This window comes from Gastrolobium bilobum, unplaced genomic scaffold (genome assembly GCF_033153095.1).
Source record: "Gastrolobium bilobum isolate Gb01-03AN ecotype WA unplaced genomic scaffold, APGP_CSIRO_Gbil_v1 utg32472, whole genome shotgun sequence".
NCBI lineage: Eukaryota > Viridiplantae > Streptophyta > Magnoliopsida > Fabales > Fabaceae > Gastrolobium > Gastrolobium bilobum.
Genome location: NW_026898916.1, coordinates 571505 through 592579, shown reverse-complemented (window position 1 = coordinate 592579; position 21075 = coordinate 571505). Strand labels below are relative to the sequence as shown.

The window sequence follows — 21075 nt, the reverse complement described above, 5'->3', positions numbered from 1 at the left end:
AATACAAGTTTAGAATAAAGATGAAACTGAAAAATAAATATAAAAATCCTAAAAAAGTTTGCATACATTAAAAAGAAAAAAAAAATGAGAGCTTTAAATTTTTCTTTTGTTATTTATTATAAAAAGAATTTTATTAAAATATGTTTGACCAAACTTGTCCTTATAAGAAAAAAAATCATCCACAATTAATGTGTATAAGCCAGAAAGAGGATCTAGCATTATCCTAATCAACATTGTATTTATTGGATTCATCAATCACAGAGTCGATCAGATATCAATGTCTATATATCCTGCCCATTTGCCCATCTATAGTAAATACGAAAATGTCAATTCATCATTATCACAATAAACTGTTATATTAATTAAAAACTAATTAATTAATATTGTGTATAAAATTTTCTAACTAAAATAAGTCATGCCGAAGCCTAATTTTTGAAGTATTTTCAAAACTTGCAATGAATGTCCAAGATTCAGGCTGAATGAAAAGATAAATGACAGTAATATAATTTTTAACTAGCATTATTCACACTCCCAAATCTCCCACCGTCTGCACCAACAAAAAATACCGCTAAGATTATTATTTTTTAAGATATTTTAATCGGTTCATCACTTCGTGATTAGTTCGATTCGGATTAGATTTTAGAATTAAAACTCTAAATATCTCCTAAAAATAATATTATCAAATGTATACTGTTCTCCAGCTGTTCAATTTCTTTGCGCCGATTAAACTATTATTATTTACTTTAAAATATAGCGAAATGGCCCTGACTCGTGTACTCAAGTGCTCAAGATTCTTGTCATTATCCTTGCTGTAGACTTGCGGCACAATTCACAAATTAAGTAAAGAAAACAATGTCATTCTTATAAGAAAAATATTACTTTTTTTTACATAAAGATAACTTATCTTACGTTCTTTCACTTTAATTTTTGCATCTCACTTTTTATTATAATGATAAAATCCATTCATTTTCTCTCTATGATATAAAATAATTATGGGGCTTACACTTCTTATGTGACATAAGATAAGAATTTTTGCAACACACACAAACTTAGGTGGGTCTCTTGGAAAATGGTAAATAAAAAAATTAAAAATATTGACACGCAAAACGATGTGAATGTAGCATAAGAAGGCTCTTCTTATATTGCATAAGAAGTATAAATCTCAATAATTATTTTATATAAAATGAGATTAATAAAGCGCTCTTATAATCCACATATATCAAATTCATTAGAGTGATATGCCATCGCACCATAAAAACAAAAATTCAAAGCAATTTGGTGAGATAGCTGGACAGCTAGCTCGAGCCAGTTGTTTTGCTTGCAGCATATATATGCATGCATTATTGCATGCATACTTAAGACGTGGCAGTCTCTCAAAACGATGGTGGCTTATCTGTCAGTCTCTACCAAAACCAACAAAGGCATATTGCGCATGGACCATATATATACCTTTGTCTCTACATGCCCATGCCCTGCACCACAACACGAGGTGATAACTCAATAATTCCCATTGATAACTCCAATACCTCATATCCCTATACCGCATCAAATATATACGCGGCACACCGTTTGCTTCCACCCACTTAATCTCATATTTGGTGCTTGTTTTTACGTGTTCAAACCAAACACACCTGTTGTGTATATATATAAAAGTTAAATTGATAAAAAAAAATTCTTATAAACTTATAAATCACACTAAATTTGATCAGTCATACACTCTTAATTGAAGTCTGACTAGTCAGATTTAATTAGTATAGTTTATAAGAGTTTGTAAACAAAAAAATTATAGATATAACTTTTTCCATATATAGGCAGGATCCTTTGACACCTCATCCGAGAGCCGTTAGATCAAAAAAGATCAACGACTCTGATTTGTAAGCATGCGATACCATTGATTTTTTTTGATCTAACGACTCTCGGAGGAGGTGTCAAATTTCAAATTTGACACCGGTGTCAAAAGATCCTACCTCATATATATATATATATATATATATATATAGTTTTATTAATCTCATGTTAAAGGAAATAAGTTATCTTATGTCATAGAGATAAACTTGTGGACTCCACCACTAGAAAAAATTAAAAAGAAAAGAAATGAAAAATGTGACAAAGTTATCCAAGGGTGTATAGGAAGAAAAATTTATCACATGTAACATAAGAATAATTTTTCCATATATATATATAGGTTTATTGTAATAGGATATAATGTTTTGTCATGTTAACCTCTTATAATTATATATTTTGAAAAGCATATAATTATAATATTAAAAAAAATTTCTCACAAATTTATGGATTGATGTGAAGAATTTTTTTTTTTAATATTTATAATTATATACTCGACAATACATAATTATAAAACGTGACAAAATTTTATATCCTGAATACGAGATCATTTTCTGTACATCTGTAGTATGTACATCTTCCATTTGACAAGTGACACTTGGATAAAAAAATATTTTTCTCTTCTTTCTATAAAAGATGAGTCATTTCTTATTTTCTATTGGATAGATACACTAAGTGAATGATACAGCAATAGTACCATCGATATTTCTTCCCTGTATACAGGACAAACCCTATATATATTCCACATAAGTTGAAACTTCTAGCTGATCAATGTACTTTCATTCTCGACCTTACTACTTCTTATAGCTAAACAAGCAAATAAGTTATAATTATTCGTGCTGTGCTTTGAATTTGATGATGATGATGGCGGTGACTTTGACGATCCTTGTCACCTTGCTCTCCCTTCTCTCTACGCCATCGTGTGGGCGAATGGTTGGGGAGAAGACTGAGATTGCTGACGTGAGAACAAACAGGGAAGTTCAGGACCTTGGGAGGTTCGCGGTGGAGGAGCACAACCGAGGTCTAAGGCTGTGGCGGAATAACGTCGACGATGGTGGAGAGCAGTTAAAGTTCGCGGAGGTGGTTGAAGCGCAGCAACAAGTGGTTTCAGGGATGAAGTATTACCTGAAGATCTCTGCCACTCATAATGGAGTTCACAGAATGTTCACTTCGGTGGTGCTTGTGAAGCCATGGCTTCATTCCAAGAAGCTTCTCAACTTTGCTTCTTCTTCATCGATCTAGCCCCCAGTAATTAAGATATATATATATAATAACGGGCAACGGCTAAGATTTTGTTTTGGAGCTAATAATAACCACTGAGGTTTCTTGATTAATTGCGGTATTTGTAATTGCTAGTGAGTTTTTAATAAAATTTTCATTTACCTTGGCATATATTTATACAGGGGTGAATGAAATTTCAATAAAAAGAAAACAGGAAAACTACTTTTGAGTTGTAATTAGCGGCTGCGGCCTAGGCCTGCTCGATATAGGACTAAATTTGACCTATTACAAATAACAAAGTATAACAAGCCTCGGCTTTTAAATAAATATATTTAGAAAATAAGTCATAAGCTTTTTTTGTCATGTCGAGCCTCTAAAAAAATTGTTTTAGTTATTCTTTTAATTGTTGAATGTTTAATAGGCTTAAACAGATTAAGAGGCTTATGCCAAGATTTTTATTTTTTAAATATAAGTTAGACCAAATTTATAATTTGAGACCTATACAGATTAACTGACCAAATTAGGTCAGATCCAATACCTGACCTATTTAAACCGTAACTTAATAAACTGCACGAATATGTACCAAAGAAAATGAGAAACTATATGCTAATGTAGTTTCCACATTTGCGGTGAATATGGCTTGAATATTGATTATTTACTGCTTCTCATTTGTTCTTTATAACACTGGAGATTTTGATTTTGGCCGCATCTATCTTGTCAAATAGCAATCAAATTAAAATTGGGTTTTTTCCCCTCACAATTCTCATTTGCACTGGGCACTGCATGCCACTCATATCATAGGTATGATTGTCCACACAGGGTATGTTTTTCTTCTCCCTCACATATGCAGAGTCGATGGCGCCAGGGATATAATTTAATTTTTACCTTTGTTGACTAAAGATTATAATTTAGAACATTAAATAATGCGTTGTAAAATATAGAAACGAAGAAGACGCATATACAGGAGCGTTTGATAGAAGAGAAATTTTTTTTATCCAAAAAATAATTATTATCGGAATGTAGTAGGAAAAATATTTTAGTTGGAATGTTACTGTTCTGCCGTGGGCAGAGGTGTCCGACCGTAAGTCGGTTGTTTGATGTTGGATCTATAGTTTTCTCTCTATATATCTATGTATTAGGTACCTTGGGGACAACGAATCACTACAGTATGATGGCTTTAGCCTGAAGGGGTGTGTGTGCGATGTCGTGCTTGAAAGAAAATAGGGTTAGAGAGATCAGCCATACTTGTGGTCTTTAGCTCCTATTTATAGAGCATACCTTTGGGCTTGTGTAAGTTGGGCTTCTTGCTGTCGTGGGCCTTTCCCTGGTCCATAACAGTTGCCCCACAGCCCGGTAGACTGAGTCTTCAGGTTGTCGGGATGTCCAAGTCAAGTCGACTGTTGTGCTTTTAGCTCGGATGTTGGTCACCTGACTGGTTTGTTATTTCGACTTCCCCACTTGGCTTCGAGAGGGAAAGCTTTCCCTGGTTTTTACAAGCATATTTGCATCCGGGATGTTCTACAGAAATTTTCATCTGGGTTACGTTGCCGGGTTTTAGGGCATGCGACCCTCTTAGACTAGAGACTCGGTCACTCATTTCGGCAGCGTAGAGAATGGTTGTATTTAACTGCTACCTGATGATTGCTTTGAAGTGAGAAACAATCTCCCTTCTCTCTAATGATTACTTTTCCACGTACTCCCTTCCAATAGGCTCAACGTGTGACTTCGTGCATTTCTTGCCGCCTTAGCATTAAATGCTCCTGCAAAAACGTCTCTCAACTGTCTTGTCCACCCTGCAATTACCGCAATGCCCCTGCCCTTTGGCTCTCGCGGGTTTAACCTTTCAATTTCAGCCCCCATATTATCACCCTCAGTTTTCATTTCAGACCATTCGTCTCACAAATTGTCTGTTTGCCTTTGTTACTATCTCGAATCGCTTGGCAGTACCTATAACATTTCCCTTCAACGTTCACCATCTCCTGCGTTCGTCAATCTCCAGCTTCTTCAGCGCCTTTCTCCACAGGTATTTTCCTTCGGCATGCCTTTCCTTTCTGACGTATTCTCTATTAATTTTTCAATATGACCATGGCTTTTGGTTTTGCAATGCTTTTCTTTGTTCCAGACCTATTTACTTGCTTGTTCCTTTGCATGTGTCAATCTGTATATGTGACGCATCATACTGTTCTTGCCTGGTTAAACCTTATGTACTAGTCTCGCATTGTCTACATAAGCTTATCTGTTGTTTGTTCACTTCTTGCACACCCTGCTTTGAATAGTTTCTGGTATGGGTGAGAGAAATTATACCATTCGAGGAAGACCCTCTTTCCCCTGCACCTTCGGTCATGGTGATGAAATTGACGCCGAAGAGGAAGGACGATTTGCAGAAGAAGAGGAAAGGTTCATTCAGAGCCTACCTCCTGGTTCGAGGTACTGGTTGTACAGCAGGCCTCGAACCGAGGAAGAAACACAGGCTGCTTTGCTAGGCGGCTATCAAGGTGGTGGCCATAAGAGAGCCTCTTCATCTCGCTCTTCGGTCCATGGTCGCAGGGGGGTCTTCGAGGTAGAAGGGCTTCCTCTGGTCCTTCAGCCCGGGGTCGAAGCCTTGGTCCTCAAAACCTAGGCAACCCGTCCAGGGCAACTTCCCCCCTTTCCTTAGGTTCTACCCTGGTTCACGCTATTACACATGTTCCCTTTCCGAACCGGAGTGTGAGAGTCCCTTCTCGCCCCAATATTACCAACCTCGAGCCTTGCTTCAACTGCGTATACCTTAGTGCTCAATTTGTGGAGAGGGGGAATGACTTCATGGCCAACCTAGTTTTGGGTAGTTGCTCACACACCCCGGGTTCACCACCCTCGCTCCTGTTTTTGCATCTGACGATTCTAATTCCTCTGACAATAGTTTGTTTAATTCGGGTATGTATCCTCATTGCTACGTGTTATTCTTGCCTTTTAATCTTTCATTTTACTGTTCTAGGTATTTATGGAGTCCCGTTCTACAGAATCGAATGCGAATATTGCTTCCTCTAGCCAAGGTCCAAAGGCTGGGGTGAGTACGGCCGAGAAAGGTTCTGCTCCAGTAACCGATAATTTTCGTACCCAATATCCATGGGTTACGGAAGAGGTGCTGAGCTTTGCCTCCGAGATGTCAACTGAAGAAGTGTCCGGGCTTCCCATTGGCAACCCGGTTGATTTCGACACGTTCGTTCCTGCCGATGACGAACCTGTTTGCTCAGGCCGGAACGCTGGTGAGCCACATTCTTTTTTCTTCTACCGGGATCTGGTGACGAAGATTGGGATTCGGTTTCCCTTCTTCCTCATTCAAGATACAGCTCCTAAACCACCTGTTACCCATTTCCCTTCTTACTTTGTTCAGATCTGTATAGGTCGTGCACACCCTCCATTTCCCATTTGGCTTTTTTACCATCACCGCGTTGGACATCCAGGTTGTGTATTGTATTTCTCTGATAAACCCTGCTTTCACCAACTCCTTTACATGATCTTCTAACACCTGTCGACATTCTGCACTGAGCTTTCTTTTCTTTTGAGCTACCGGTTTTGATCTTGGGTACACCGCGAGCTTATGACAACAAAAGTCAGGGTCCACGCCAAGGATCTCTGAGGATTTCCAAGCAAAGACGTCTGTGTTCCTCCTTAAGCAGTCAGTAAGTCGAACTTTGTTCTCTTCTGTCAACCCCTTTCCGATTTTGGCTGTTTAAGTTTGTTCTCCAATGACTACTTCCTCCAGCTCTCCATCAGGTTCCGGCCTTGGGATCTGAGTTTCATCCCTCATGTCCAACTCCACCATGTTTACCGATGTTGTTCCCTTCTTCTTGGAGTTATTCTGCTTATTACTGGGGTTCACCCTGGCTGGTGTCTTTAGGTTACTGCCTATTGCTCTGACCGACTTAAAATAGCAATCCCGAGATTCTTTTTGATCCCCAGGAATGGTGATTACCGTGTTCTGCTTACCAATCATCTTGAGCTTCTGATGCTTGGTGGAGACCAGCATATCCCAATTGGGGATAATTGGCCTTCCTAGAATTACGTTATACTCCGACGGAAAGTCAACCACTATGAATTTTATCATTTCCGACTTGTAAACCTCCTTTGTTCCCAAGGTAAGCCTCAGGTCAATGTATCCCTTAGGGATAGTATCGCGGCCATTGAACGCAATCAAAGCCGTGTTGCAGGGCTTCAAGTCTTCCACATCTAGGTTCATTTTCTGGAATGCCTGCCACAGAATTATGTCGGCAAAACTGCCATTATCTACGAACATTTTCTTGACTTTACAATTGACTATTGTGCCGGTGATAATTAACCCGTCAACGTGTCCCGGCATGACATCCTCCAATTCTTTCTTTGTAATAAACAGCAGTGGTGCTTCTGGTTTGGCTCCTTTAAACTTGGGTTGTTCTCGAATCGAAAGCACCTCTCTTAAATACTTTCTCCTGGCATTCATTGTATCACGTCCTCCACCAAAACCCCCGCTAATAACATTGCACTCAAACTCAGGTTTTATGAATTCATCATCCTCTTCTTTGGCCGGCATCTTACCTCGGCCCTCTTCCTTGAACTTCTTTTCTCGGGGCGGGCTCATAAGTCGTCCTCATCTCCTCTTCTTATTATTCTTCCACCCTTGAGTTCTTATCAAGTATTGACGCAACTTTCCTTCCCTGATATATCTTTCAATTGTGTCCCTTAGATCCCAGCATTCATTGATTGTGTGGCCAGGGCCATCATAGAACGTGCAATATCGAGATTGGTCCAGGCTGGCTGGATTCAGTAATGGTCGTGGCCTATCCACCCTCTTTATTTCGGTGGATGCTACCTCTCTCCAGATTTGGGATCTGGATGAATTCAGAGGTGTATATCTATCAAATTTTACTTTAGTTAAAACTTTCTTTTCTGGCCTTTTACCCCATAAATCACTTTGCCTTCGATTTTCGAGTTTCTCCATCTGGCCGTGGTGTTTCCTTGGGTCTGCATTTTCAATCTCTATCTGCTCGAGCTTCAAATATTTTTCGGACCATGCAGTGAACTCAACTAGAGTTCGGACTGGGTTTTTGCATACGGATCTAGCTAACCTGGAGGATCCGTGGAGGCCGGCAATCACCAAATGTAAATGAACATTCTTAGACAACCCGGGAACTTGTAAGGCGGCCATTTTGAAGTGGTCTAAATACTTCTGCAGCGTTTCACCAGGTTGCTGCTTTATTTTTCCTAGCGCGAATTCGGACTTGGGCTGTTTTTTCCTCGTAGCAAAATTCAGCAAGAATCTACCTCTGAACTCTTCAAACGATCTGATAGATCCCACTGGTAGAGATGAGAACCATGATTGAGTTTCTCCCATCAACGCGGTCGCAAATAACCGGGTTATCAACGTCTCTTCAATTCCCTTAATGTACATCGCCGTATCAAAGGCATCCAAATGCACTTGGGGGTCTTGCGCTCCATCGTATTTTGGAATTTCAGACAAGTTGAGGTTCTCTAGAAATGGTGCATCCACGATCTCGTCAACGAAGGGGCTGCCATTGTACTGCCCCCTGTGATACTTCCTCCAGTAGACCCCAGATACGTCATTCAGGTTTGGGTTCCGGGATGGGCGTCTCCAATCTGAAGACTGGGGGTTCTCTTCCAGCCTTCCCGATTGTCCTATGCCGCCATTGCGAACTTCGGGTCCTTGATTATGAACCACATTGGGTGTGCTTCTTTGAGGTCGGCTGTCGATATTTCCAATTCCTCTCCCCCGACCCCGGGTCCTATCAAGGTTCGCCTGGGTGCTAGTGATCCGCAGATCATTCATGACCCGTGTTATGGCTCGTTCCGGGTTCGGGTTGGCGGCTCGACCTACTCGAGCCTCCAGCTCTCGCATCTGTATGGCATCTGCCTCCCTTTCAAGCCCGTGTCTTCTCTTCATCTCTTCCATTCTCTGAAGTACTGCGGCAACAGCCAGATTTGTTACCCGATAATCACCAACTACACCGTTTGGTGCCTGCACAGCATCCGCCGTTTGTTCCTCCATCGGTTGTAACCCTTGCACGTATAGGGCGTCTGGATTGACGACTGGAGTTGATGCCGAATCAGAATGCATATCACTCACGTGCACTGCATCGGTATCTATCTGCCGATGATCCGATGGATTCTCCCTGATTGGAGAAATAGGCTGGATCCTAGAATTTGATCTTGATGGTTGTCAAAATCCACTTCTTGTCGTTCTCACCATCGTGGCTTCCGATCACGTAGTAGTGGAAAAGTGTTTCCCACAGACGGCGCCAATGTTCTGCCGTGGGAAGAGGTGTCCGACCGTAAGTCGGTTGTTTGATGTTGGATCTATAGCTTTCTCTCCAGGTAATTATGGATTAGGTATCTTGGGGACAACGAATCACTACAGACAGTATGATGGCCTTAGCCTGAAGGGGGGTGTGTGCGCGATGTCGTGCTTGAAAGAAAATAGGGTTAGAGAGATCAGCCATACCTATGGTATTTAGCTCCTATTTATAGAGCTTACCTTTGGGCTTGTGTAGGTTGGACTTCTTGCTGTCGTGGGCCTTTTCCTGGCCCATAACAGTTACTAAAAGTGTTTGGTAGGATAAATTTTTCCTAAAATTTTTATGGTTAAATTACTGAACATGTGCTTGGTTAATTATTAAATATTAGTGGGAATACGACGTTATTTTACGAAAATAATCCTAACTTTGCCTTTTTTGTTTCAAATATTGTATTTTTTAACTTTACCGAAGACAAAGAAGTAATGGATCTGGATTTGCTGCGACTCTCGTTCATTGAAAAAGACATACTTTGTACACCTGAAGCGGTTCATAAGGCATTCATCAGAAATCGAAGGTGTGGTTTTGCAAAATTGTCGTGGTCTTTGTTGACAGAGAAACCAAACTCGTGTTCCAGTTATCATTCAGGTTTAGTATTCCGTCACAACTAATTTTGCGAGGGATGTGCGTAGGTCGAACCGAACCAGTTTTTTTGAAAAATCGAACCGAAGCAGTTTAAATGGTTCGGTTCAAAAGTGGTTCGGTTCGGTTCAGAAGTGGTTCGGTTCGGAACAGGTTCGAAACCGGTTCGGGTCGACTTTCTTTTGAAAAGAAAAAAAAATTAAAATTTAAAAAATAAAGTTATAAAAATTAATTTGGTTTGGTTTGAAAATGATTCGGTTTGGTTCTTAAACCGGTTCTAAAAACCGGTTCGGTTCATGAACTAGTTCTTTAAAAATCGGTTCGCTTCATGAACTGATTTTTAAAAACCGGTTATTTTATGGGGCGGTTTGGTTCGGTTCATGTTCGACCCAATTTTTTGGTTATTTTGCACATTCTTAAATTTGGCTTCCGTCACATGTTATTTTCGTGTTCCAGTAAGGTTACAGAGAAGCCAAACTCGTGTTCCAGTAAGGTTACTTTCGTCAATATTTTTGTGCTTATTTTTCACTTCTCTGGGTACCATAAAGTTTCAATTAATCCATGGAACTATTGACCTCTTGTCCGTACCAAATTTTGCACACAAAAAGCGTTGCCGAGAAATATATTCATTCTGGAAACTTTTTTATTTTGGAGTTCCTAACATGGGATTCTTACTTCTCCAAGCATGCTTTTTCAGGAGACTAAAATTTTTCAAGTACCAAACACGTTGATAATGTGATAAGACATATTATTTGAAAGGAGGCACGGTAATTACCTACAATCATCAAATCTAATACTAAATTAGAAAAAAAAAAAAAAGAAAACCACTTAACTTCCTAAATTGTAAAAAATAAATAATCATCGCATTACTTTCTAAATAGGATAAAACCAAATCACTTAACTTACTAAATTGGATTACATATATTAAGAAATAAATTGTTTTTAGTACATATTCAGTTAGAGAAGAGTTTAACAATATAAAAATATGTAATAGAGCAAGACTTAAGTGAACTGACATTGAATATTGTAATAAAATTCTTTCAAAATTTTTATATTAGGTTCATATTTCATTGTATTTTTTTTTGTTTATAATATTAAATTTTTTATTTTCGTCCCCACCAAAAAAGTTATAATTCCTCTACTGGTTTGACATATGAATTATCCATTAAAAAGCACCTCTTTTTTTTTATTACTTTTAAGCCTTATATTTTTTTTCATCTATTTCCAATTTTTGACTATCATTAATTTTTTTTAATGAGTTTTTTCAAATTTTAAATGGGGTTATATAACATACATAAATTAATTAATAAAAATTACAATAATTTGAATCAGTTACCTTGAACACGCATTAAATATATATATATATATATATATATATATATATATATATATATATATATATATATATAAAAAAAGGTGGGCGTTGACTAACTAGTACGTATAAAAGTTGTATTATTTTCTTACCAAAAAAAAAAAATTTGTATTATTTTAATAGGAGCCCATTCCTTTGGATCCCTCGCAATTCGGACTTTGGAGTATCCGAACCCAAACAGGCGCTCCAGATCCAACACAAATTTCAAAAAAGTTCAATTTCGCTCTCTTCTCTCTCAAATCAGTTCAAATCCCCCATCTACCCCCCAACGGCTACCTCCTCTCTCTATCTCTCTTCCCCTTCCTCATTCCTTCTCTGTCTTCCCTTCTTTCTCTCTCTTCATCTCTTTCTCTCTCTAAATTTATCGGCAAAATGAAGCCATTCATGCTTCCCAGAAACCCAACCCTGAAGGATGCCGAGCTTCCTTGTTCGTCAAGCCCTAGCTCTGCCAAACCCAGGCCCTCTCGCAAACACAGATCTACAAAGGAGAACGATCCTCCCTCAGATCCCAATGTTACCATCCCTTCGCCATCGCCGGCAAAATTGAAGAGTCCCTTACCACCAAGGCCTCCTTCTTCCAACCCTCTCAAGCGCAAGCTCAGCACCGACAATTCACTTCCCGGAACTTCCGATTCAGGCGTCAAGGTATCTATATTTAGGGTTTTGAACTTTTGTTGACCTTCGTCGTGTTGCTAATTGTTTGTTCTCTAGGTTATTGTGAGGATGAGGCCACTGTGCCAGGACAAGGACGAAGGGGAACCTATAGTTCAGAAGATTTCTGGTGATTCGTTATCAGTTAACGGCCAGACTTTCACCTTCGATTCTGTTGCTGACATGGAGTCTACTCAGGCACGGTTTCTATTTCTGGTGAAACTGATTGTTTATCTTATACGAAATTACTTGATTTTGTAGTGTTTGATTTTGATTTACTTTCTGATCCAATTTTCCAGCTGGATATTTTCGAACATCTTGGGGTGCCTCTGGTTGAGAATTGCTTGTCTGGTTTCAACAGTTCAGTATTTGCTTATGGACAGGTTTCTTCCCATTAACCTTTTTTCGTTTTGATTTTGCTGTGTTGCTGCTGCTCTAGTGCTGTTGAATTTGATAATAGTTTTTCACACTGACCAGACAGGGAGTGGGAAGACCTATACAATGTGGGGTCCTGCCAATTCTTTGTCCGAAGCGAATGCAACAAATGATCAGCAAGGCCTTACACCCCGTGTTTTTCAGCGACTCTTTGCACGCATCAATGAAGTAAACATTTAATTATATTCCTCACTAAATTCTTTGAAGATTGCATGCACTGTGTTTCATGATGTTTACTGCTGTATTCCCTGCACAGGAGCAAACTAAGCATTCTGACAAACAACTCAAGTATCAGTGCCACTGTTCTTTTCTTGAGGTTGAATGACACTGAATTATTTCTCTTTTCATATTCCTGACTTGCTTAACATTGTCATTTTACTCCTTTTGACACAAAATTTGATTTTGCAGATATACAATGAGCAAATCACGGATCTATTAGATCCGAATCAAAGAAACCTACAGGTAAAATCTAAAAGACCATAGGTTTTATTTATTTTTCCCATGTTTCACTGCTTTATACTGGAATTGATCTTTTGCATTTTATCCAGATTAGAGAAGATGTCAAATCTGGTGTGTATGTAGAGAATCTTACAGAGGAGCCTGTGTCTACGATGAAGGATGTAACTCAGCTTTTAATAAAGGTATGATTCATCATACTTACTGTCTCACAGGCATTGTATTAATACAAATGTTTTCTTTCTTTTTATGACCTAACTTTGACTATCCTCTGAAGGTGCAATATCTGACAATATGATTTGAGCCTCTGTGGAACTAGTCTTAGCTGTTTATTATGTAGATGGCCATTTTTTATGCTCTGAAACATGACTATATCAATGGAAAGCATTCATGTTACTTATTGATAGCCAGAAAATTGAATGATTTCATGTCATGCGGTTTATACGAATGCATTGAAGTTTAAAATTTAATTTTCATATTTTTCTTGTAAAGTTTTTGAAAGAGTGAGGAATCTCAAAGCTTATTTATGTAGGAGTTCATATGAAATGCTTGTTCTTGTTTTGTTTCAATTAGATAGACTTAATACAATTTGGACTCGATAAAGGTCACCACAAATCATGGTTTCATAATTGTCACTGTGTGCCCTTTTCTCTTTAATGTTTTTTACTGTCATCTACCTTTCATTATGCAGGGATTATCAAACAGGAGAATAGGTGCAACCAGTATAAATTCTGAGAGTTCCCGCTCACATACTGTTTTTACTTGTGTTGTTGAATCCCGATGCAAGGTGATACACCATTCTCTCATGGCACGGCGATTGTCAAGTAATACAATTTTTAGTAATATGAGTAAAATGCTGATAAACATTTGCATTTCACTCATTTTTGTGTTTTTAAATAGATGATGTTTCCTTATTATTCCTGGCACATATATCTGAAAGGGGATTTTGAAGTAAATTCATGTTTGCAGAGCACAGCAGATGGTATGAGCAGATTTAAAACAAGTAGAATCAATCTTGTTGATCTAGCTGGGTCAGAACGACAAAAATTAACGGGTGCTGCAGGAGAGCGTTTAAAGGAAGCTGGCAATATTAATAGATCACTCTCACAGCTTGGGTATGTTTTAACGATTGTGTGTATTACATGGACTTGATATCAGAATATAAAGATGTTTAAAATTAGTGGATTAAAGCTTTGAATGCCACGCCACTTGGTATCATGATTTTATAGGAAATGAAAAACATTATGTCTAATGATAGGGTGAATTAAGCTTTAATTACAGTTTAGCCAGAAACACACAGAAAAAAAAAAGAGAATCTTGAATATAATATATTGAGGCTTTAAGGGAAAGTTCTAACCATAATGAGTCCCACAATCAGCAAAAGTAACATGGTACCCTGAAATAGGATAAATGTTAACAGGGACAGTTCAAAGCTGAAAGTTACAGTTTCTTTATGTTCTTCTGCTGTTTGAAACTAGGGAAAATACAAATGTGAATTAAAAGGGGAAAAATGACAAAACTAGATTGTTGCATATATGTGGTTGTTTTGGGGAGCTAGTACTTACCGAGGCTAAATTGGACTGCAGGAATTTGATAAATATTCTCGCGGAAGTCTCTCAAACTGGAAAGCAGCGGCATATACCATACAGAGATTCCCGGTTGACATTTTTATTGCAGGAGTCACTTGGAGGAAATGCAAAATTAGCAATGGTTTGTGCTATTTCACCAGCACAAAGGTAGTATATAAACCATTGGTCATTTGAGGTGTTTTTTCATTTGATCCTTCTTCTTTACGGATTTTTTTTAACATGACTTGGTACTGCAGTTGTAGGAGTGAAACTTTCAGTACATTGAGATTTGCGCAACGTGCCAAAGCTATCAAGAACAAGGCAGTTGTTAATGAAGTTATGCAGGATGACGTGAACCAGTTGCGAGAAGTGATACGGCAACTAAGGGTATATTCTATTCCGCATTTCTCATTCATGTTTTGTTTTGCCATTCTATGAAATTCATTTTGAATAACTCAAAATTGTAAGAAATAAACAGGATGAGCTGCATCGAGTTAAAGCGAATGGTTACAATCCAATGGACTCAAGTGGGGGTCATTCAACAGCTTGGATCCGAAGAAGCTTGAATTTATTACAGTCTAGCTTCAATCGACCGCCACCATTATCCCGTATTGACGATGACGGTGATGAGGAGATGGAGATTGATGAGGAAGGTGTTGAGGACCATGATGTAGCTTTCTGCGATGCTGATGCGCCGAATATTTGTAATATTGTAACAGAAAATGTAAAAGAAATGAGTACTGATAATCAGGATTTGGTTCAACCTAGTGTGGAGAAAAATGCTCCCAGTTGCTCTGGCAGTAAATGCGTGAATGAAGAATCATCCTGTGCTATAGTACGAAGCAGTTTCTCTTGTCCTGCGAGTGAATCTGAAATTGGAGATTTTGCTGGTTTTTCAGCCCCAAATGCATCCATTGATTCTCCTAGTGACAAAATGGATTGTGTCTCTCCTGCTGGCCTAAGCGTAGTTCAGTGTGATTTATCCCCACTCCTTGAATCCCCAACTCCTAGTGTTTCTCCTAGAATCAGCAGCAGCAGGAAAAGTCTGAGGACATCGTCAGGGCTGTCTCCTTCTGGGAATGATCTTGTTGAAAGTGATTTGGGCATAAAAAGGGGCAATCAGAAGAAAGGCTCATCTACTGCCTTTTCTAGTCAGACAGCTCCAAATTTCCTTACTAAAACAGAAAATTTAGCAGCAAGCATACGCCATGGTCTTGAAATTATTGATAGTCACCATCGTAACGCAACTTTGAGGCAGTCTTCATATAGGTTTTCATTACGACCAAGAGAATCCAGACTAATTTTTCCAGTTGACAAAGTTGATGTGGGCGTGCAGACTTTTCTTGATGATGATGTCACAGAAGATTCTGTTCTGTTCACCTGTAGTAATTGTAAAAGCAGGACACAACTTGATGTCAGTGAGATTGACAATAACTCAAACCTACAGTTGGTACCTGTTGATTGCCCTGAGTCTGGTGATAAGCCAAAGAAGCAGGTTCTGAAAGTAAGTACAAGAATTCTGTTGGATTTTTCAGTATAACTGGAATTCATTATATCAATAATTTTTTCTCGTATTATAGGCAGTAGAGAAGGTTTTGGCAGGATCTATAAGGCGAGAAATGGCCCTTGAAGAGTTCTGTGCAAAGCAGACTTATGAGATAATGCAGCTTAATCGCCTGGTAAATTTCTCTATTTGTTTCTCAACTACCATCTCAGTGCTCTCTTTTGTCTGTTTTTGTGACTGTTTCCCGTGCAATTTGTAGGTGCAACAGTACAAGCATGAGAGGGAATGCAATGCCATAATTGCACAGACAAGGGAAGATAAAATACTTCGCCTTGAGAGCCTTATGGATGATGTTTTACCCACAGAGGAGTTCGCTAATGAAGAGCTGGTTGCCCTTGCCCATGAGCACAAGGTGTATATATGTTCTTTTCAGGTTTCCCATTTATGAATTCTATAATACATGCTTACAATATTCGACCTTCAACAGCTTTTAAAGGAGAAGAACGAGAATCATCCCGAAGTTTTGAAGATGGAGATAGAGTTAAAAAGAGTACGAGAGGAACTAGAAGAGTATCAAAATTTCTATAAATTGGGGGAGAGGGAAGTGTTGATGGAAGAGATACAAAGTTTAAGAAGCCAGCTTCAATTTTATATTGACTCTTCATCCACATCAGCTAGGAAGCAATATCCGTTATTGCAATTAACATGCTCATCTGAACCCAGTTTGGCAGCAAACCTCACTGCTATTCCAGAGTCAACGGAGGAGAGGGATGAGACAAGTGAAATTCCAGCTTCAACCAAGGACAGTGCGGAAGTAAAACTTGAACAAGAAAGAATTAGATGGACTGAGGCAGAAAGCAAGTGGATTTCTCTCTCTGAAGAACTGAGGGCCGAGCTTGAAGCTAACAGGTCGCTAGCCGAAAAGAGGAAGCGGGAATTAGAAGCTGAGAGGAAGTGTACTGAGGAACTTCAGGAAGTCATGCAAATGGCTATAGAAGGACATGCACGACTTTTAGAACAGTATGCAGATTTGGAAGAGAAACATATCCACTTGCTTGCAAGGCATCGAAAGATCCAGGATGGAATTGAGGATGTCAAGAAAGCAGCTACCAGAGCAGGAGTAAAAGGTGCAGAGTCTAAGTTCATAAATGCCCTTGCTGCAGAGATTTCAGCGTTAAAAGCAGAAAGAGAAAAAGAAAGGCGATTCTTCAGGGATGAAAATAGAGGGCTTCAGGCCCAATTGAAGGATACTGCCGAGGCAGTGCAAGCTGCGGGTGAACTGCTTTTGCGGCTTAAAGAAGCTGAAGAAGCTGTAACTACTGCGCAGGTTAGTAACAAATCAATTGTATTTCTCTGTTTCATGTTATCAGCTATCAACTGAGTAAAATTTATTTGGTTATTGTTATAGAAGTTCTGAAGAGTTTCCCTAGTTTTTTATGCTTTTCCTATCATTAAGTCTGTGCAAAATATCCTTCCGTAAGTTTATTCCTAAAAGGCACACCCCATAAGCAGCAAGTCAATTTTATTTGCTTGCAGCTCTGCTGATGAACATATTATAAATTTTCCCTGCTAGTGGTGAATTTTTCAACTTTAACATGAAATTTGCAGAAACGGGCTATGGATGCAGAGCAAGAAGCTGCAAAGGCCTACAAACAAATTGATAAGTTGAAGAAGAAGCATGAGAAGGAGATTAGCACGCTTAATGAGCTCCTTGCGGAAACACGTTTGCGGAAGGAATCAGTACGACCTACTTATGATAATGATGTGTTCATGCCCAGTTATGATGATGACTCAAAGGAGCAGCCACACAGTGTAAATGAGCAGTTTGAGCCCTTTAAGAATAATGTAGAGGATGGTGAGCTTGCAAAACTAGCGGAACCATCATGGTTCTCTAGTTACGACAGATGCAATATATAGATCATCGCGCACTTTGTGTAATTTTGTATTAATTTGTTCATATAATTTGAAGAAATGATTGTATTCTTTCGTTCTTATTATTATTTGTAAGCAGAAATGAGTTTGTCTCCAATTCGTCTCTTTCTTGCTTCAAACCCTTATTTGAATTTGTCAGTCCGCAGATGTACCTAACAGATATTGTCTGTTACAAAAGTCGATGCAGGTTCCCACCTTTCTTTTCCCCCTTTGAAACGTACTTTTCTCACTTTGGATCTTTGGTTTAGGAAAATTGTGATTTAGGGGATGTATTACGTTGAAATTTCAAAGGATGTTAATAGATTATTTTTGGATAAAAAAATCCATTTGTATTCAATTAGAATTTTAAAGATTTAGGGGGTGTAACTGTAGGGGTCACCTTTGATGATGATATTTAAATGAAAATTTTCGAAGGATTTCCTATATCCTATATCCATATGAGAAAGAATGAAAATTGCAGCATATTTAACATTAAATTATAAAAATGATTGTAGTTGGGGTTGATCTCTTTATGCCATTCTCATTATGCACTCTTTTTACTTTTAAGATATTGTTAATATCATTCTCAGGCATATATAATGTAGATATAAGCGATGCTAAGTGTATATTTCAATTAACAATTTATACTATAATTAACTTATAATTAAAAAAATTATTGATAAATTATTAATATTTTAAAAACAATCAAACTTGCACTAACTTTAAAGCTGAACTCAATCTCAATGTTATAATCTCTCACGGAATAAACATCACCGACATTATTCTGATTAATAATAGGGTTTAAGTTTTCTTATGTTGTAGGATTGTAGGAGATAAAAAAAAGTAGAGAGAAGTTAAATGTGGGTCCCATATTTTATATTAAAAAAGAAAAGAAAAATTAATTGGCACGGAAAACGAATTAGTGTAGGAAAATGATGTACTCTTATGTAGCATAAGAGTATTATTTCCCTTAATAATATATCTCTTCGTAATGCATTGTTACATGTGCAAGTGAATGTATTCAACAACATTAGATATGTTCAGTTAAGAGTTAAGAGTTAAGAGTTAAGATATATGATGCACGGATCTTGTTATATTTACACATTATTATTATGTAACTTTAAAATAATTAAATAAGAAAAAAATATGTCTTAATATTTTTTCTCCATATTTTTTAAGGGGATAGCATTTGTCATGGTGCTCGAATCAAGTTTTCATCTTGCACTCATAAATTCATGTTGATCTCATGTTTAAAAAAAAAAAAAATCAAAAAAGAGAAAAGAGACTGACACATTAATCGATCTCTCTATAGTGGAAATTTTTATTATAATCACCATGGTCCTTTCACTAAAATCTTGACACTTGGATTAATTTTTTTCTTCTTCTTTCTCTCTCTTTTCTTTTCAACTTTTTCTCTCTTTTTCTCACCTCAGCCCCACCAAATTTTTATTGGTCCCCAAGCACACTAACTTTGCTTCTCTATAGCATGACCTATCAAGTTTCTTACAACATTATTCTTATATGTTCCATTTTTCAAATAAAGAAAAAACATTACTGATTTGTCCTTCCTTTGCTTGTCTGCCAGCTGCATGATAGAATACTTAAAATAAAATAAAAATAAAAATACAACTTGCTCGTTGTAACCATGTCCCCCACAAAATATGATCCTTATAAGACCAAATACAGAGCTAAAGAAAAATTGGGAGACTTTGACGAAGTTGTCACAAAACCAAGTCAAGTAGTATGCTAAAGAGGGATTACAAAAAAGAAGAAGCTAAAGATCGTGTGTTCAGAAGTCTACCGGTGATTAGAGATCATCCAATTTATGAAAGTGAAGAAACTTATAGAGTTCAAAAGGAAGTCTTCATTCATCTTTTCTCCCATTATATAAGCACATGTTTGTTCACATATAACTGAACTATATATTTATTAATTGTGCTGTAATTTTCTCTCTCTTTTTTTGTTTTTTAAATAAAATTGATATTACAGCTTCTGAAGGCCCGTGAGTTGGCCATAACGCACAGGATTTTATGGGCTTTTTAGCCCATATGAGCCTGTGTCTTTATGGACTTTTTGGCACCCGAAACTCTTTTTTTAGTCTAATTCATTTGGGTTAGGGTTGATGGTAGGCTGCCAATATTAATAGCTCTGTATATATTCAATTAATTCATTATCCGAACATACAAAAAGTTTAAACTTAATTCTAATAAATAAGTCAATTTTTTTTTTGAAATATTCTAATCGGTTAATCGCTTCGCGATTAGTCTAATTCGGGACAAATCCAATATTAAAGCTTCAAATTCCTCCCAAAAATGATATTGAAAAAGATCGAACACATACTCTCTTCCCACCTGCTCAACTCTTATGTGCTAACTGAGCTACCACCATTTGATATAAGAGTTGAGACTTATGTTGTACTGACACCAATACAGGACATGATACGACACTATACTTTGATATGTTAATTCTAAAAAATGTTATATTTTCACACTCTAGGATATATTTTGATATTAAATAATATTTTTAATTTATGTAATGTATATTATATTTAGGGGAAGGATATTGTAACAACCAAGTTGTGTTACTACCAAGTGACTACCAATCAATCTTATCGTTCGATCGATTATATTGATCCAACGGTTATATTTATTTCCATCTTTGTATGGTCATGATTCCCCAAATTTAATACTTTATATTTATTTTCACCTTTGTATGGTTATGATTTCCCATATTTAATGCTTTCACTTTAAATATGGGGAATCATGACCATACAAAGTTGAAAATAAATATAACCGTTGGATCAACATAATCGATCTAACGGCGAGATTGATTGGTAGTCACTTGGTAGTAACACTACTTGGTTGTCACAATATCCTTCCCCAAAAAAATCAAACTAAACTTATAATATCTATCAATTTTGTAAAGACATAAGATGTAAATATTGACTATTAATTTTTAAATTGAAATTTTTTATTTAGTTTACATTTTTAATTTTTATTAGATAAATATCAATTAATTTTTTTATAATATATAATAAAAATTTAAATATTATAAATTTTAGAACATTTTAAAATATCGGAAAGTATTAGAATTTCGGATTGTCCTAGTAAATATTTCAACATAGATTGAAACTCGTCTCAAGTTAATGTTATGATATGGAATAGAACCATGATTACTCGATCCAGTTAGAGCCACTTAGCGGCCCAT

General features: G+C 37.4%; 2 protein-coding genes across 2 annotated transcripts; both read left to right on the top strand.

The window, feature by feature from the left end:
• Nucleotides 1–2703: 2703 nt before the first annotated feature.
• On the top strand, nucleotides 2704–3084 carry LOC133285473 (cysteine proteinase inhibitor 4-like). The gene has a single exon (XM_061482706.1). The coding sequence runs from the start codon at nucleotides 2704–2706 to the stop codon at nucleotides 3082–3084; it is 381 nt and encodes a 126-aa protein (XP_061338690.1).
• Nucleotides 3085–11715: 8631 nt separating this feature from the next.
• Nucleotides 11716–17874, top strand: LOC133285458 (kinesin-like protein KIN-12B). Its single transcript, XM_061482690.1, has 16 exons — nucleotides 11716–11988; nucleotides 12055–12192; nucleotides 12294–12377; nucleotides 12472–12597; nucleotides 12686–12745; nucleotides 12838–12891; nucleotides 12978–13070; nucleotides 13577–13709; nucleotides 13826–14000; nucleotides 14472–14621; nucleotides 14711–14840; nucleotides 14932–15987; nucleotides 16034–16132; nucleotides 16217–16369; nucleotides 16445–17284; nucleotides 17566–17874. The coding sequence occupies exons 1-16, from the start codon at nucleotides 11716–11718 to the stop codon at nucleotides 17872–17874; spliced, it is 3873 nt and encodes a 1290-aa protein (XP_061338674.1).
• The last annotated feature ends 3201 nt before the right edge of the window (nucleotides 17875–21075 follow it).

Coding starts and splice junctions, on each gene's coding strand:
- LOC133285473 (XM_061482706.1), top strand. CDS start 2,704: ATGATGGCGGTGACTTTGACGATCCTTGTCACCTTGCTCTCCCTTCTC.
- LOC133285458 (XM_061482690.1), top strand. CDS start 11,716: ATGAAGCCATTCATGCTTCCCAGAAACCCAACCCTGAAGGATGCCGAG. Junction 11,989..12,054: donor CTTCCGATTCAGGCGTCAAG/GTATCTATATTT, acceptor TTTGTTCTCTAG/GTTATTGTGAGGATGAGGCC. Junction 12,746..12,837: donor GCCACTGTTCTTTTCTTGAG/GTTGAATGACAC, acceptor TTGATTTTGCAG/ATATACAATGAGCAAATCAC.